Source organism: Spermophilus citellus (assembly GCF_964194105.1).
Source record: "Spermophilus citellus genome assembly, chromosome: 10".
Lineage (NCBI taxonomy): Eukaryota > Metazoa > Chordata > Mammalia > Rodentia > Sciuridae > Spermophilus > Spermophilus citellus.
Genome location: NC_138197.1, coordinates 126,628,771 through 126,644,744, shown reverse-complemented (window position 1 = coordinate 126,644,744; position 15,974 = coordinate 126,628,771). Strand labels below are relative to the sequence as shown.

Genomic DNA, 15,974 nt, shown 5'->3' with positions numbered 1-15,974 from the left:
CGGACGGGGCCTCAGGGAGGCTGGAGGCCCCATGGGGAGGCTGGGAGGGACTCCTGCCCTTATGTCTCTTCCTCCGTCCGGTCTCACCGGCTCCCCACCCCCTCCAGACTGTGGCCTCCAGGGCCCCTCCAGCCGCATTGTGGGTGGGGCTGTGTCCTCCGAGGGTGAGTGGCCATGGCAGGCCAGCCTCCAGGTTCGGGGTCGACACATCTGCGGGGGGGCCCTCATCGCTGACCGCTGGGTGGTCACAGCTGCGCACTGCTTCCAGGAAGACAGGTGAGGAGGCCACACGGGCTAGACCACAAGAGCTGTGGGGCGGGGAGGACGAGTGGGAGCTGGACACAGAGGCTGTTGTGACCCTTGCGACCTGGCTCCGGCTCCACCAGGAACCCCTGGTTGCTGGGCACCTGGCTCAAGTCCCGTGCTTCCCTTTGGTGTCTTTAAGTTGGGTCTGTGAGTCATTCACTCACTTAGCAATGTTTACTGTGCTCCTACTACGTGCCAGGGGCTGAGCTGGAGGCTGGGGATTGAGCAGAGGATGAGGCGGCCTGAGCCGGGCATCAGCCTTGACACCCCGGCCACAATCTGAGTTGGGAAGGGGGTGGTAGGCAGGGCAGGAAGCCCCGCATCACTTTCCCCGGCCCCTCTGCACTCTTTCCCGTCTGTGTGGCAGGTGGAACCCTCCACCCCAGGTCAGGGCTCTAGGCCCCGCAGGCCCCTCGAGCTGCAGAGGCCCGCTCTCTTGTCCTCTGCTGGGCATGGAGGTACCTACCCTCTCTGGGTGCACTCTGACCACCAGGCTCCCTTGAGCCCCTCCCAGGCGCCTCAGTGCCCTCAGGGTGAAGGAAGGCTGTGGACCTACCCTTCAGGGGGCCTGGTCCGCCTCCCTGATTCCTCTGCACAGATCCACCCCTCCCCACAAGCAAGCCGAGTTCCTGGCGGCCCCTCTGCAAAGTGGGCACACACGAAAAAGGAAATATTGTCCAGTGCTTGGCTAATACTTCACCTGCATTCTCCTGGGGACATGAGAGTGGAAAAAGCCATTCCCATCTCACAGATGAGGGCGTGAGGCCTGGACAGGCGCACTTGTCCAGGGAGGGAAGAGGCTGGGGCTGGAGCCCAGGCCAGGGCAGCGCAGGCCAGCGCTTAGCTCCGACCACCACCGACCAGGCTGGGAGGGCAGGGAGGGCGGGCGTGGGCCAGGCGTCCCAGGTGGGAAGCTGCTGTCTCAGGGCTCTCTGATGCGAGGCAGCGCTGAGCCACACCTTCCCCACCCGCCCCGAAGCATGGCCTCCCCGGCGCTGTGGACCGTGTTCCTGGGCAAGGTGCGGCAGAACTCGCGCTGGCCTGGCGAGGTGTCCTTCAAGGTGAGCCGCCTGGTCCTGCATCCGTACCACGAGGAGGACAGCCACGACTACGATGTGGCCCTGCTGCAGCTCGACCACCCGGTGGTGCGCTCGGCCACCGTGCGCCCTGTCTGCCTGCCCGCGCGCTCCCACTTCTTCGAGCCCGGCCTGCACTGCTGGATCACGGGCTGGGGCGCCCTGCGCGAGGGGGGTAAGCAGGGACCCGCGGTGGGCGGGGCACGGGGTAAGGGTAGGTCTCCCACCCTATTGGGGCCTGAAGGAGGGCGGAGCAGGTGCCCCAGGGCCCCGCCCCCAGGCCTCCAGGTCTGGGGTTCAGTCAGGCTGGATTTTCATCATTTAATATGACCGGGCCTCTCCCTTCCCTTTGGAAAGGCTTTTAAGGAAAACTAGGTCATGGGCGTCTGTGTGGGCGAAGGAGCAGGCCGGAACGCCACCCCTCCTGCGCACGCCTCCTGCGCAAATCCTGGGGGCAGGGCATGTCGGGGAGGTTCTTAATGTTTAGCATTTCCCACGTGTAGACTGAATTTGGGGGACGTGATTTCATATAGTCCACCCCATTCAGGGGAGGGTGCAATGGCTCCATTTTAGGAATGAGGAAACTGAGGCCCAGAGTCACTTAGCAGTTGCTGGAAATCACCTGGCCAGAGGGGATTGCAGACTAGAACCCAGGACTGCCCGCCTCCAGGGCCCTGGTTCTTCCTGCCGCTCTCCGAAATGGGTTTCTCCCTTCCCGACCTCAGTGAGGGGAGCTGGCCCTCTCTGGAGCCCCTTGGTTTTGTGCACAGAGGATCAGCGGGCATAGCCACAGCCTTGCCCTCATTTGGTGGTGCTGGCTGCAAAATGTCTACAATGATTGACAGCATGGAGGCAGGAGGGAGGGAGGGTGCCCCCGCCCCCGCGGTGCTGGGGATGGAACCCAGGGCCTCACACATTCTAGGCAAGAGTTCTACCACGAAGCCACATCCCCGGGCCCCTAGAAATATTTTAAAGATGAGGAAACTGAGGCTCAGGTGAAAAGTCACATGTCCTAGCTGCTCACAGAACAGTGGCAAAGTTAGACTTGGTTCACTGATTTGTTCAAGCAACGACATAGATGAGCACCTACTACACACCAGGCATCAAGCTGGGCACAGGGATCGAAACTGAAAGCACGTTCTTGGAGGAGGGGTGGTGTGGCTGACATGGCGCAGGGTGGGAGGGCTGGGGCCTGGAGGAGTGGTCAGCAGTGTCCAGGGGAACTGGAGGTGTTCTCAGTGAAGGCGCAGGTGTCAGGCTGGAAGACTGTGGGACAGACCAGCAACCAGCCAGGGGGACGGGGTGGGGGGCAGGCAGTGTGACTGGGCAAGGGCTGTGGGGGGACAGCAGGGGTTTGCAGGCCACTGTGTGAATCTTGGGCCTCTGGCTCCTCAAATGCATTTCACAACCACCTGGGGGCGTCAAAACCCCAACACTTGGGCCCTGCCCTAGACGAATGAGACCAAGTCGCTGAGGACTCCAGTGCTGGTCAGGGATCCCAGGAGATCAGGACAGCCCTCCCGGAGAGGTTCTGGGCCGGGAAGGGCTCGCCTGGGTGGGTGCTTAGAAGCCCCACCAGGGGGCGCAACAGAGCAGGGCCAGGAGGCACTTGATGGGATGGGAAGCTGGGGAAGACACTAGTGCAGACAGGCTTGGGGGCTTAGCCCCGCAGAGGAGCCAGGACGAGGAGATGGCAGAGCAGCTGGGTGCAAGGAGATGGTGGAAGGTGAATGGGACTTCTGGGCCCTCACATCTCTCCCCCGCCCTTGGCCCCTTGGCAGGCCCTACCAGCAACGTCCTGCAGAAGGTGGACGTGCAGCTGGTCCCGCAGGACCTGTGCGGAGAGGCCTACCACTACCAGGTGACACCCCGCATGCTGTGCGCCGGCTACCGCAAAGGCCAGAAGGACGCCTGCCAGGTGACTCCCGGCCCATGGGCCAGAGGCAGGAGGGTGATGCTCATGTCACCCGCCATTTGCCACCTGCCACCCAGGTCATGGCCCTTCACGCACATCAGCCTGCTGGGGCCTCAGAGCCTCCCAGCAAAGATGGCTGTGCCCACCTCATAGATGAGGAGACTGAGGCCCAGGAGGCTGCCCCTGCCCGCCACAAGGCTGGGGCCTGGGTGGTACAGTGGACACTAGGAGGCTGGGAGGGTGGGTGAGGGATGAGGACTCAGCCACATTCCCACGACAGGCAGGACCCCACGGAGGCCAGGCAGGGCCGGGCTGTCCCCAACAGTTTCCAAAGGAATCTGACTTCCTACCACCTGGCAAACCCTTACCCTGATGCGCCTGCCTCCTCTCTCCCCCTCAGGGTGACTCTGGTGGCCCCCTGGTTTGCAAGGAGCTCAGTGGCCGCTGGTTCCTGGCAGGACTGGTCAGCTGGGGCCTGGGCTGTGGCCGGCCCAACTACTTTGGCGTCTACACTCGGATCACAGGAGTGATCGGCTGGATCCAGCAGGCACTGGCCTGAGGGGCTGCTATGTGCCCAGTGGGGGCCATCTCCTGCCTAGGACAGAGCCCAGGGCGCCCCCTGGACAAGGCGACGAGTATTCTGGGGGCAAAGAGATGGCATCCTGCCCCCCAGCCTGCTCCCTGCCATTTGCCCCAGTGAGAGGCACAAGGGGGCAGGAGGCCACCAGCAGGGGCCAGGACTTCCCGAGGGCCCAGGCCCTTCACCTTGATCAGTGTCCTCTCCTCACTGTGGACTTGGTGGGGAGGGGCTCAGCAGCCAAGATGCTGGCTCCTAGGTCCCTGGTAGGAGTATGAGACCCCATCCCATCCCAGGCAGAAGCCACCTGGGTGACACTGGTTCCACAGGGCAGATTCAGTTGAGAAGCTTCTGGTGTCCCTTGGGGGTGAGGGTAGACAGTGCCTGGTTGGAGGGGACCCTCAGAGACTGGGAGACTGCCAAGTGGGACTGCAGCCACCATAAGCCAAAGGGTGGGGCAGCCCCAGCTGCAGGGCCACAAGCCACCTGCCTGCCACTGGGGCTTCCCAGCCAGACCCCCCACCCCCACAAATAAAGCACCGGCTGGCCTCCCGCCCCACTGTCGGAGTCCTGCTTCCTGCTCAGCCTGCTTGCCAGGTGTCCAGAGGGCCACCAGGGGGACAGTGGAGGCCACCTGCCCAAGCCCTGCGAGAAACCCCAGGGAAGCCAAGTTTAAAGACCTCAGGCCGGAATCGGAGACCGGATAAGGACAGAAGGGCTCCTTCTAGAATCTGAGGGGAAAACCAAAAGGCTGTCCCCACTACAGGGCTGAGCAGAGCCTGGAGCCTGTCCTTGGCCTGCCCCTCCCTGCGGCCTTGAGGACGCCTGTCACGTGCTCCTCCTGCGTCAGGCTCCTTCTGAGACCACAGATCCCCTCACAGTGGGGACGCAGTGTGGCCGGGGAAGCTGGGACTCTGGAGGCCAGGCAGCTGGCCTGAGGGTGTGAGGAGCGGGGCTCTGGGGCTCCGAGTGGCCAGGGCAGGGCTGGGCCTCCCAGGCCAGGGAGGAGCACCAGGCAGGGCCAGTGTGCAGGGAAGAGAAGCTGTGGGCCAGCAGGGCTGAGGGGAGCCCGAAGGGGTCAGAAGCGAAGGGCTGGCCCAGGAAGCTCTGACCGGAGCCTGACCTGCCCCCTCAGAACCGGTCAGCAGAGCAGCGGGAGGCGTGGAGGCTCCAGGGCAGGAGACACCATAAGGCAGAACCGCCAGAGGAGCCCAGGATGGAAAGCAGGGGCCTGGATGGGCAGGGCAGTGGGGATGGGTGCGGGTCACCAGTGTGCCCTGGGGCAGTAGTCAGGAGCCCAGAGGCCGGCTGGGGCCGTGTCAGCACAGAGAACTCTCCGGAAGCTTGGAACTAGAAGGGGAAGTGAGGGAGGGTGTCCATGGTGGGCAAGGCCACGGGAGGGGGTTGTCGTGCGGAGCCTCTGCTGGGTGGGTGTGCAGGGGCCAAGCCTCTCTGGCTCTGGGGTGAACAGGACAGCAGGACTCTCCATGGGTGCTCTGCTAGAAGGCCAGTTCCTGGTTGGCCACTGTTTCAATCCAAAGCCCAGTGCGAGGAGGGCCTGATGCTCTTTGAAAAGCCCCCACGTGACTCTCAAAAACTGGACACAAAAAGGGAGCTCACCTTCAGAAGTGTGTGTCCCCAGGGGACGTGTTGACATCCTCCAGCCTGTGGAGCCCTGGCCTGGAATGGCCTCTGCCTAGGGGTCACTGCTCTACAGGGGGCGGGGACTTGGCAGGATGAGGGAGTGGAAGAAGCTGGCTGGGCAGGAGAGAAGCCGAGGGCCAGAGCCTCGAGGAGGTGGGCAGCAGGCCCCGTGTCCACGTTTCCCAGGGCCTTGGGGTGAGGGCTGGTGGCAACAAGGAGGGGCCCCAAAGTGGCAGGCCAGGGGAGTCAGGGGCAGAGGGGCTGCCTGGGGGCCTGTGTGCTCGTGGGGCATGGGAGGTGTTGAAGGCCCTGGGCAGAGGACCTCGCCTTCTCCCACCCGTCCTCCACCACACAGTGAGTGACAGAGGGGTGGGCCTGGCCCTTCGGGAAAGCCTCTTCCTCTCAGTTGGTCCACAGCTCCTGAGTTCCCCAAAAGCGGCCCAGAGGGAAAGGGAGCCACAGGCCGGGCTGTTTCTTCAGGTTTTATTCCACGGCGGCAGCGGGCGCAGCTGAGGCCAGTGCCCATCCCAGGCAGTCACAGTGCGGAGGGGCCCCTCGCTCAGCCCCATCACACCCAGACCCTGCCTTGGGCAGAGGGAGGAACGTCCCCCTTCCCTTCTCCCTGCGTAGCCACTTGGGCCCCATGCAGGCCAGGGCCCTGCAGCAGCACACGGGTGGGCGCAACACAGCCCAGGCGAAGGCCAAGCTGCCTGTCCCTTCCTTCTGACAGGGCCAACCCTGCACCCGTCACCCTCACTACCTGAGTCTCCATGGTGCATGTCATGCTTGGGGCTGGCCAGGCCCTCCCAGCCAAGGGGGGTGAGGGAGAGCAGCCCTGGCTCTTAGGGCCCCGGGGACCTTGTCCTCTCTGCACCCCACAACCACCCTGTGTGGGGAGGTTCCCCACTGGACCCCAGGAGGCTGCGGCTCAAGGAGGTGATGTGATGGGGCCAGGAGGGAGCACAGTCACCGTGCCACAGGGGCCCCTGGAGGAGGAGGGGACAGAGGGTGCTGGGAGACACAGCTGGGCAGCACCACACCGAGGCCATGGGCAGGTGGCTCTACCCAGGGGTCCCAGGACCCACCTCAGGCCTTGGGAGGTCCCAGTGGGTCCCTGCCTGGGCCCTGGAGGCAGAGGCAAGTCACAGCCCCGGAGGTGCAGGCAGAAGTGGCAGGGGACAGAGTGCGTCTTCCTTCCCGGGCCCGGGGCCCACCCCATGGTACAAAAATAAAGGATTTCAGATGGGAACCCCAAGTCCCTGCAGGTGATCTGGGGCCTCACATCCGGGTGTCTCTGGCTTGTAATAGCTAGAAAATAAGAGGGGGAAGGGCAGGAGGATGGGAGGTGGGGGCAAAAACCAGGGTGGGGTTTTGAGGGGTGCGCAGACAGGGAGAGGGCGAGAGGGAGGCCGGGGTGGGGAAGGGGGGAGAGAGAGAGGCGAGTGAGTGGCGGCTGCTTCTGGAAGAGAGGAGGCCTGAGGCCCAGAGTGAGTCAGAACCCAGGAGGACGCAGGGAGGGCGGAGCCGGGCCGGGTGGGGCTGCGTGGTGGCTGCTGGGGGGGCCAGGCTGAGGCCGGGGACGGGGCGGGGCTGGGAGGCACAGGTCACTGCTGTCCCAGGTGAAAGGAGTAGGAGGCAGCGGCCGCCTGTCCCCATTTTATAAGCCCAGAGAGGGACAGCAACTTGCCCAAGGTCACAAGCACACAGATGAGACTGCGTGCCAGGCTCTGCTGCTTCTGCTGGCTCCTCATTGGCCAAGTACCGCATACGGCCTGGCTTCTGTCCCCACCCCAGAAACAGGACACTGTGCTACACAGTGACGCTGGAGCTCCTGGCCATGTGGGGACCAGGCCAAGGCCTGTGGCTTCAGCTGTCCTTCCCTCCCCAGCCTGGCCTGGTGCTGCCCACAGGAGGGTGGGCGGTCCCCACACCCTAACCTCCTCCTGCTCTCAGAGCCTCACCCAAGGCTGGGGCAGGCTGGGAAGCTGGTGGGTGGGGAAGGTCAGCAGAAAGCTCGGCTCAAGTCCAAGGACAGGACAGGAGGCCCTCCTTGCTTCCACCCCTCCCTCCAGCTCCGCCAAGCTACAAACCAGGGACGGCAGCTCTGGGGGCGGGCGAGGGGCCAAGGAGAAGCCCTCACTGCCAGCTCAGCCTCGGGTCTGGGGGGGCGCAGACGGGAACCTGCAAGGAGGAAACGTGAGGGGCGAGGAAGCGGCAGGGCAGGGCGGGGCAGGGCCAGGCCTGCGCCAGCCTCAGAGGTGCCCAGCGGGGCCGGCCGGCACAGAGGCAGCCACACTGCGCCCCTCCTCCCCAGGCTGGGGGGCAGGAGGTGCCAGGAGGGGCGAGGGGGACGGCAGGCAGGACGCTCTGGGACGCAGGGCCAGGGGACCCGGGGGGAGGGCACAGGAGGCCGGGGCCACGTCGGCCTCAGGGTGGAGGCGCGAGCAGGCAGAGAGGAGACCCGCGCAGGGGCAGAGGGGGAGGAGGCAGGGAGCAGATGAGATCCAGGAGGAGGAGGAGGTGGATGGAGATGAGGCAGGACCTCCAGTGGGAAGCAGAGGAGGAGGCGGCGGTGAGAGGGAGGGAAGGTGAGCGGGATCCTGAGGTGACTGGGCTGCAGAGAGAGCGAGAGAAGGGCGTCACAGCCAGGCCAGCAGCTGAGCTAACCCTGCGCCCGGCCGCCCGGCAGCGGCTGGAGGGAGGGCGGAGGCTCCCAGGTCTGGTTAGCGGCCATCCTCCTGGGGGCGGGCTGCACCTTTCTCCTGTGTATCTGCCTCCACCTGCACCTGGGCCACCTGCACCTCCTCCACCTCCTCCTCCTGCTGCCGCTGCTCCTCCAGCTGCTCCTCCGCGCTCTGTGAACCAGCCGGTGACCCAGGGAAGAAAGAGCGTAGACACTAACGAGGGGGCCAGGCGGGCTGCAGCTGTCCCCATGGACCCCTACCTCGGGCGGAGGGTGGGCAGAGTGAGGGGCATCTCAGGAGAGAGGGCTGCAGCCACAGAGGCTGCGCCATCGTCTCCAGTCCCCCGGGAAGCGTGGGGTCGGCCTGGCTGCTGGCTCCGAGTGCAGCTGGGACGCGGGCGGTGGGGACCCGTGGGCCGTGGGTGGGAGCGGGGTGTCTGCAGGGTGCCTGGAAAAGCCTTGCTTAGGAGGGGACCAGAGTAGGAGGCCTGGGAGGCCCCTGGGCAGCACCGACCAGATCAGGGAGGCCAGCAACTACAGGTGGCATCCCAGGCCCGGGGCGCCAGCCTGTGGGTGGGTGAGGTGGGCAGAGGAGTCACAGCAGGACAGGACGGCAGACAGACAAGAAGCCAGAGCTCAGTCTCCACTGCACAGGACACTCCCTCCTCCTTCCCGGCCTGGCTTGTGTCGGCTCCGCCAGCTGCACCAGGGCCCATGGGAATTCCCACCAGCTTGGCTCTGGGCACGGGACCTCCCACTCCAGCCCTCCCCACACAGCACCAGGCTGCCAGGTGCGCCTGCGGAAGGCCACCTCCTGCCAGGGTGGAGCAGGGCTGGTGCCCATGGGGCTCCCAGAGCCCCTGGTGCAGAGTGCCTAGCAGGAGGCCTTGGTGAGGGCCGGGCTGTTGGACTTGGCTCCCCTGTCCTGGCCTAGGCTGGCTGGACATCAGCCCTGGGCAATAAGCTGGCCATCTGGGTTCCCAGGAGTTCCAAGCATGAGGCAGCGAGAGTTAAGTGGCCTGTCCTCACCTCACAGAGAACACAGCAAAAGTGCTGAGAGGGGATGGCACTTCTCCGAGGTTGCACGGACACATACCATGCCCTGAGCCCTTGGTTCAACTCTGCCTCACGCCCCAACACCTGTGGCATCGTGTGTCCCTGGCTGTGCCCTTGGGCGGTCCCTTTGCACTACTCCCAGCCTGGGCCTGGGTAACGGGTGTGAGCAGACATGTCCATGGCATGGGATGGATGGCATGGGCTGGACCATGGGGTTATGGAGGTGCAGCAGGAGGGAGGGAGCAGCAAGGATGGCGGGAGGGCAGGGGCGGGAGGCGCCACCTTCACGCAGGGCCGCGGCTCACCTTCGCTTTACGGCTGGCCTCGCAGCCGGGGCCATGCGGGGAGCTGTGCAGCTCCTTGGACACCACGCACAGGAACTCGGCCTGGTCCTCACTGCCGTAGTTGTAGGAGGAGCCAATGTTCACCAGCTGCCGGGAGAGCGGTGTGGGTCGCACCCCCAGGCCCACCTCAGCCTCCTTGCCAGCCTGGCTTTCCAGAGGGCACCTGGGCAGGAAGCTGGGGATCTCCTCCCATCTGTGCCCCTCCCGACTTGCCTGGACCTGACCCCTGGAGGAGGGTGGCGGTGTCACCCCACCCCCAGCCCAGCCCAGATCCAGGCATCCAGTTTCCAAAAGCAGGTGGAGGCCTGTGAAGCATGCTGTCCCCTGATCCCAGAGTGGCTGCAGCAGCCCCAGGACGAGGCTGGGTGGGACCCGCACGGTGAGCGCCACAGAACAGCCCCTTCCCTCTTGGAAGTCCCGAGAACCTGCGCAGCTGCCAGGCTCTGCCAGGCTCTCAGAGGCTGCCTTGGCTTAGGGTCCCTAGAATCCGCACACCCCCTTCTGGCCGATGAAGTCCTTGCACTGACGGGTCTCCTTCAGCTCTCGGGGACCCCCACTCAGAAGGCAGAGAAACTTATCAGCCCACCCACGGCTGGGAAGGGGAGGGGCAGGGTTAGGACCTGGGGCCCCCTGGCATCCTGTCTTGGGGTCCAACAGACCTAAGTAGCAACCTTCTAGCAGCTGGCATGATGCCAGGGCCTGTGGGAGGTCCCAGCCAGGGCGAGGAACCTTCCTGGTGGCCTAATTTTCACGACAGTTCTGAGAAGGAGGAGCCATCTGCCCACCTCCCCGAGGACACTGAGGAGAGGAGCTAGGCAGGCCAGGGTCAGAGAGTGTCGTGGCGGGAGGACAGGGGGAGCCAGCGTGGCTCCTGGGCTGGGCTCGGTCCTCACTGCCCAGCCTTCCTGGTCTTTGGTCTCGGGCAGCGCTACTCTGGGGGTGTGGGCATGGGCTGGATGGCATGGGCTGGACCGTGGGGTTATGGAAGCGCAGCAGGAGGGAGGGGGCCCCCGGAGCCCCGCACCCTTTCCGAGGCCTTCAGTTGCTTTCTGACTCTGTTCTCTGAAGGCCCGAGCGGTGGATGCCAGCCGCTCGTCTTACCAGAGCACACTGCTGGGGACAAAATCTCCCCACTGGATGGGAGGCATCAGAGGCACCATGACTATCCCTGGGGACCCCCCATGGGGCTTCCCTGAGGGAGTGACGCCTGTGACCCGGCCTGTCCCCTACAGGGCCCTGGAATCTGTGCCTGTGGATCTGTCCCAGGAGGTGTGCCCAGGCTCCCTGTACCGGAGCTGCAGCTCGGGCCACAGACTTGCTCACACCGCGGCTCACACTTGAGTCCTTGAGTCCGCGGGCACAGACTTGCTCACACTTGCTCACACTTGCTCACACACTGCTGCCCCAGGACTGAATGGACGCCTAGGGGTGCTGAGGCAGTGCCTCCCGCCCGCCCCTCGGCCACTCTGTGCCCTGGGCAGCTTTTCCTAGTCTTGTTGACTTCGAAGATCCCCGGGTGGGGCTGAGGCGGGGGACACAGGGCTGGCTGGAGGAAGAGAGGGCCCCTTGCTGGCAGCCAGGGCTCCTGCTGTCCCCACCTGGCACCCGTGCACCCTGCCCACCTGCTCAAAGCGCCAGCCATCAGACATGGTGGACACCATCTGCGTGAGCTCCTCCTCCTGGCACTGCAGCACGCGGTACACATGCTTGGGCGGCACCTGTGGGCAGAGACCCCATGGACGGCACCTGGGGACGCACCCCCACACCCCCCAGGCATGTGCCCTTGAAGGCAGATGGGGGAGGAGAGGTGGAGAGAGCCGCGCCTGAGCACCTACTGTGTGCCAGGGGCTCAACACGTGTGATCTCGCCCACTCTTCCGCCACCCCCTGCTCAGTTACTCGTCCCAGGTCACCCAACTCGAGGGTGGCAGAGCCAGCACTTGAGCACAGAGGTCACGAGAGGGAAGGCGGGCAGCGCATGGGAGACATTCTGGGTCATCAAATGAGCCAGACCCCCTAGGACACACAGCCTCCCCACCTCAGTCTCTGGGGCTGGGAGGTGGCCCCTCTCCACCGTCTCCTACAGACCAGTTACTGAGGCCTGGGGTCCAAGCTCAGAAATGCCAGCCCCAGCAGCCAGGGATGTGTTCACGGAGGACCGCCTGGTCCAAGTGCACGGGCTGACCTGCCTGGCCCCCTGCAGGCCCCAGACCTTCACATCAAGTCCCTTCTACCTGTGGGGACAACACTTGGCACTAAATTCCACAGGAGGAAATTAAGGCCCAGAGAGGGATGTGACTGGCCTAAGGTCACACAGAAAAAAAGCCAAGCAAGGCAGGGACAGAACCCAGCCTGGGGCTGTGTCTGTCCCCCACCCAGGCTGCTCTGCCTCTCCCAGCCCCTCCTCCACCCAGCCCTGCTTCCCACCTGGGTCACGGTGTAGTCCTTCTCCTCCATCCGGTCCTTGATGATACGGATGAGCGGGCCGATGTTGTAGAACTCCGCCTCCTCCAGCACGCCTGGCAAGAGCAGCGGTCACTCCTGCTGCCCACGCCCCGTCCTCCCTCGTCCCCCACCCCAAACCCACCTCCTGCTCTGGGCACACTCCCTGCCGGGTGGGTCACACATGCTGGGGCCAGGCCCTGTGCTCAGGTGACATCCTTCAGGGCACTGAAGTCTCCGACCGGAAGTGAGCACTCATCACCTCCGCTGAGCACCGGGGAAACTGAGGCTCCCTAACAGGCCACAGCCAGTGAGCTCGGTCCCTCCAGCGCTCAGCCCCAAGGGCTCTGTCCCACTGTAAGGGAGCATGCTTCTATAAGTGCCCCCAACCACCATCCTTCACAGTCTGCAAAGCCCCCATGTGTACCTCGCAGTGCTGGGGACATGAGAAAAGCAGGCACCACTGTCCCCACTTTACAGTTAAGGTACTTGGAGGGACTAAGCAAGCCACTCCCCACCCGGCCCAGGGAAGTTGACGAGCGCCCAGGGGCTGGACCTCCCTAAGGTCCTGCAGAGCAGGTCACCTCTGGTCCTTTCTTTGACTGGCCTCTGGGATCCCTGGGGACAGACAAGAAGTCAGCTATCTGCAACCTGGAAGAGGGCCCTCGACAGACCCCGACACGATGGCACCCCGATTAAAAAATCCCAGCCTCTGGAACCGTGAGGAACGCGTGTCTGCGCTTTAGGAGCACCAAGCCTCAGCACCCAGGCCTCAGTACCAGGCCTCAGTACCCAGGCTCAGCACCCAGGCTTTGCACCAGGCCTCAGCACCCAGGCTCAGCACTCAACATACAACTCCAAATGACCAACCCACCCTGCTGTCTCCAGGCCCTAACAGAGACGTGGTCAGTAACTGTTGTGTGACAGTCCTCCAGCCATGTCCTGGTGGGGCAGACATCTGACCCTGCATTGTGCAGCCTCAGGGCCAGCTGCTGTGCCCCCTCTACCACGGCCCGAAGAGGCCAATGTGGCTGTGGCCCCCTCTCACCAGTGGGGGCGCAGAGGCACAGGGAGCTCAGTAAGATTCCCAAGGTCACAAAGCTAGACAGTCCTCTCAGATCCATCCCCAGTCCCTGTCTGAGGGTGCTGGAACCACAGAGCTCAAAGAACCCAGGAACCTGTCAATAGGCGCTGGCTGTGACGCAGCTGTAGCGCTCACCTCCCCTCTCTGGGGACAGGCCACGCCCAGGGTGTCTGCTCCCGGGGGCTGGGGCTGGGGCCAGATCCCTGCAGCAGTTCTGAGGTTGAAGCCCTGCTCTGTGGGAGCCATCAGCCTACAGATCACTGGATGCCACAGGGGTCAGCAAGGGGAGATGGTAGCCCAAAGTGGAGAGGGATGGGCCGACCCAGGGCCCACAGGTGTAGGACTCATGGCAACCACAGCCCCAATACCGCTCTCCAGAATACAGGTCACCATCCTTATTTTAGAGACACCCATGGAGAAGTGGAGGAAAGTGACGTGTCCAAGCGGGCCCAGCTGGTGAGCTGGCCAGAGCTACACCCTGTGCCCAAGGAAAGTGGACCTGGCACCGACCGCAGCTGCTGCTCCTGGCTAACGCCTTCTAAGTGATCATTCTCCAGACACGGCTTCCCCACTGTCTGTTAGGCCCCGACGTGGGCCTGTACAGGGGCCTGCTGCCAAGGCCTGGGAGGGGCCAAGCCCTGCCAAGGAGCAGCAGCCACCCCTGCCTCTGCCCACAGCCCTCTGTGCTGCAGAGGCTGCAGGTTTGGGAAAGAGTCCCTGCCCCACCCACCTGCCGGCTCCAGTCCTCACCAGGCCGACCCGGCGATGGCGATGGCGACACCCGATGCCCAGCCAAAGAAGCCGCAGCTCTTCCCATTGCCATTCCCACCCTTCCCCACCCCTGGCTTCCCAGGAGGCCAGGGCGGAAGGGCACCCCTGCCAGGAAACAGGCCTCGGGCCTCTTCTATCTCCTGTGTCTCCATCACTCCCTGGCATCACCCAGGAAAGCCCGGGCCCATCAGCCTGAGGGAGACCCTGGAGGCAGGTGCCCACTGCAGCTGGAAGACAGGGCTTTGGGCCTCTGCAGAGGCCATGGCAGGCAGGCTGCAGAGGGCAGGGCCAGGACATGGGCCCCAGGCCAGTCCCCTGGACCAACTCACCCTCCTCAGCCATGTCCTTGTCCAGCACCAGCTTGCCATGCCGGAGGAAGTTCAGGATGGGCCCAAAGTAGGTGGGGTCACGGTCAATGAGGTAGGCCCCCGTTTCATCCTGTGGAGGAGAAGGCACAGAGTGAGAAGAGTGAGGCTGTCCCCTGCCCATCTGGCACATCAGCTCTCACTAAAGGCCAGGGATAGGACTGTGGGGAGCAGGAGAGAGAGTGATATGATGTGTAATAAAGCTTGAGGGTCAGACGGACCTGGGTTCAAATCCTGCCTCTGCCTTTTCCAGACTGTGTGACCTTGGACCAACAATTTGACCTCTCTGAGCCTCTTCACCATACCCCGTAATTATGGGTCACCATGAGCACACAGGGAGAGAGGTCTGAGTGGCACCTGGCCCAGTGAATGTCTTTCTTAGAGGGCCCCCTGAGGCGGGCTCCCTGTTCACCAGGTCCCTTGTCTTTCAGGGGATGTTTACAAGTTCCTAAAGGAGCGGCCCTCCCATTGGACACTTGCAGCCTGCAGGGAGGCAGGGCGGGCATCAGGACAACTCTAGAGAGGTTAGGGGACTGGCCCAAGGTCACAGCATCAGCGGGTCACAAAACAGGGGACAGGGAACCTGAGAGATCATCTCCAGACCAGCACCTCTGGTTACAGAGGAGGGGGCTGAGCCCAGAACATGGAAGGGTCTCGCCCAAGGTCATGTTGGCGGTTTGCAGCAGAGCTGAGTGGGAGCCCAGGCATGGTGCCCTCTGGGCCAGCCTCCTCCCGGCTGAGAAAGCACCCCAGGACTCCTGTGCCGGCTCCCGGACCCCCCCCCCCCCCCCCCCGCCACCCACACCGGGAAGGAAGGTGTGGGCAACTCCGCGCCCAGTGCGGGAGCCCTGCATGGAGAGCAGCCCTCCCTGCCGGCGCCTCGGCGCCTCCCCGCACCCCCGAGGGGACAGCCCCCACCCAGGGCCGAGCTCCAGGCTCCAAATGGCCGCGGCCTGCGTCGTCCCGTTGCCACGGCAATGGGCACACTGCTCGCTCTCGGTTCCACTTCCTCCCCACGGCTGCCAGTCCCTCCCGCCTCCAGCTCCGCGGAAAGCAGCCCATCCGGGCCCCACGCTGGCGGCCGGGCCGGGTCGGAAAGCGGGTGCGGGTGTGGGGTGCGGGGACGGGGAGCGGGGACCCCAGCCCGCCCGCGCGCGGGCTCACCCGGTCCGACTGCAGCTCTTCGCCCTGGCACAGGCGGCTGAGGAAGGACTTCTGCTCGCGGCACAGCGTCTGCCGGGTGGTCAGGAACACCGTGCCCCCCACGTTGAGCCGCACCCACTTGCCCCAGCCGCCCGCGGCGCGACCGCCCGCCCCCGCCGCCGCTGCCTCCCGGGCCTCCATCCTCATCGCTCGCCGCGGTCTGCAGCCTCCGCTCGGCGCCAGCGGCCCCGCGCAGAGCTTGCCGGGAGTTGTAGTCCGCGCCGCGGGGCCGCCGCGCCCCGCCCACAGGCCCGCCGCGCCCCGCCCACAGGCCCCGGGAAGTCCCTGGACCACATTTCTGTTTAGGGATATCAGGTCCTGGACCCTGGGGAAAAATGACACCCCAAGCAAACAGCCTCCCATTTGTTCCCCTTTTTATTGCCTTTTTCTTTGTGCAGTCCGGGCTCTCAAAGAGCTGACAGAGGAAACTTCTCCCTGGAATTCCTGTGACATGTACAGTATTTCCTAATATGTGTGTGTAGGGGGAATACGGGGGTGGGACCCAGGGC

The 15,974-nt window shown here is 64.5% G+C and overlaps 2 protein-coding genes across 6 annotated transcripts in view; one reads left to right on the top strand and one right to left on the bottom strand.

Annotated features, from left to right (window-relative positions):
- The window catches only part of TMPRSS6 (transmembrane serine protease 6), a gene marked incomplete at its 5' end in the record, with an annotated part of 31,266 nt that extends 25,413 nt beyond the window's left edge, over positions 1 to 5,853 (top strand). Inside the window, 4 exons of the mRNA XM_081309725.1 lie at positions 108 to 276; positions 1,286 to 1,557; positions 3,164 to 3,300; positions 3,698 to 5,853. Of these exons, the coding sequence (XP_081165851.1) occupies positions 108 to 276; positions 1,286 to 1,557; positions 3,164 to 3,300; positions 3,698 to 3,856 (737 nt within the window). The 3' untranslated portion in view covers positions 3,857 to 5,853. The remainder of the gene's footprint in view (positions 1 to 107; positions 277 to 1,285; positions 1,558 to 3,163; positions 3,301 to 3,697) is intronic.
- A 134-nt stretch (positions 5,854 to 5,987) lies between these two features.
- On the bottom strand, positions 5,988 to 15,666 carry KCTD17 (potassium channel tetramerization domain containing 17). 5 transcript variants are annotated; one of them, XM_081309727.1, is made up of 9 exons: positions 15,427 to 15,666; positions 14,227 to 14,335; positions 12,028 to 12,119; positions 11,224 to 11,319; positions 9,563 to 9,688; positions 8,274 to 8,373; positions 8,061 to 8,132; positions 7,609 to 7,699; positions 5,988 to 6,826 (listed from the first exon to the last, which is right to left on the bottom strand). In XM_081309727.1, the coding sequence occupies exons 1-9, from the start codon at positions 15,610 to 15,612 to the stop codon at positions 6,757 to 6,759; spliced, it is 942 nt and encodes a 313-aa protein (XP_081165853.1). In that variant the 5' UTR covers positions 15,613 to 15,666; the 3' UTR covers positions 5,988 to 6,756. The 5 variants fall into 5 exon arrangements, with proteins under 5 accessions (XP_081165853.1, XP_081165854.1, XP_081165855.1 ...); XM_081309728.1 differs by lacking the exon at positions 8,061 to 8,132; XM_081309729.1 differs by lacking the exons at positions 8,061 to 8,132; positions 8,274 to 8,373 and having other exon boundaries at positions 15,427 to 15,665.
- Between the last annotated feature and the right edge of the window lie 308 nt (positions 15,667 to 15,974).

Bases quoted from the DNA above. Each gene is read 5' to 3' on its own strand.
- KCTD17 (XM_081309726.1), bottom strand. From the start codon at position 15,612: ATGAGGATGGAGGCCCGGGAGGCAGCGGCGGCGGGGGCGGGCGGTCGC. The intron at 9,689-11,223 runs GTGGGCAGGGTG...CTCTCCCGGCAG, and splicing joins ATGGCTGGCGCTTTGAGCAG to CTGGTGAACATTGGCTCCTC. The intron at 8,133-8,273 runs GTGCAGCCCGCC...CTCTCTCTGCAG, and splicing joins GGCAGATACACAGGAGAAAG to CCCAGTCACCTCAGGATCCC.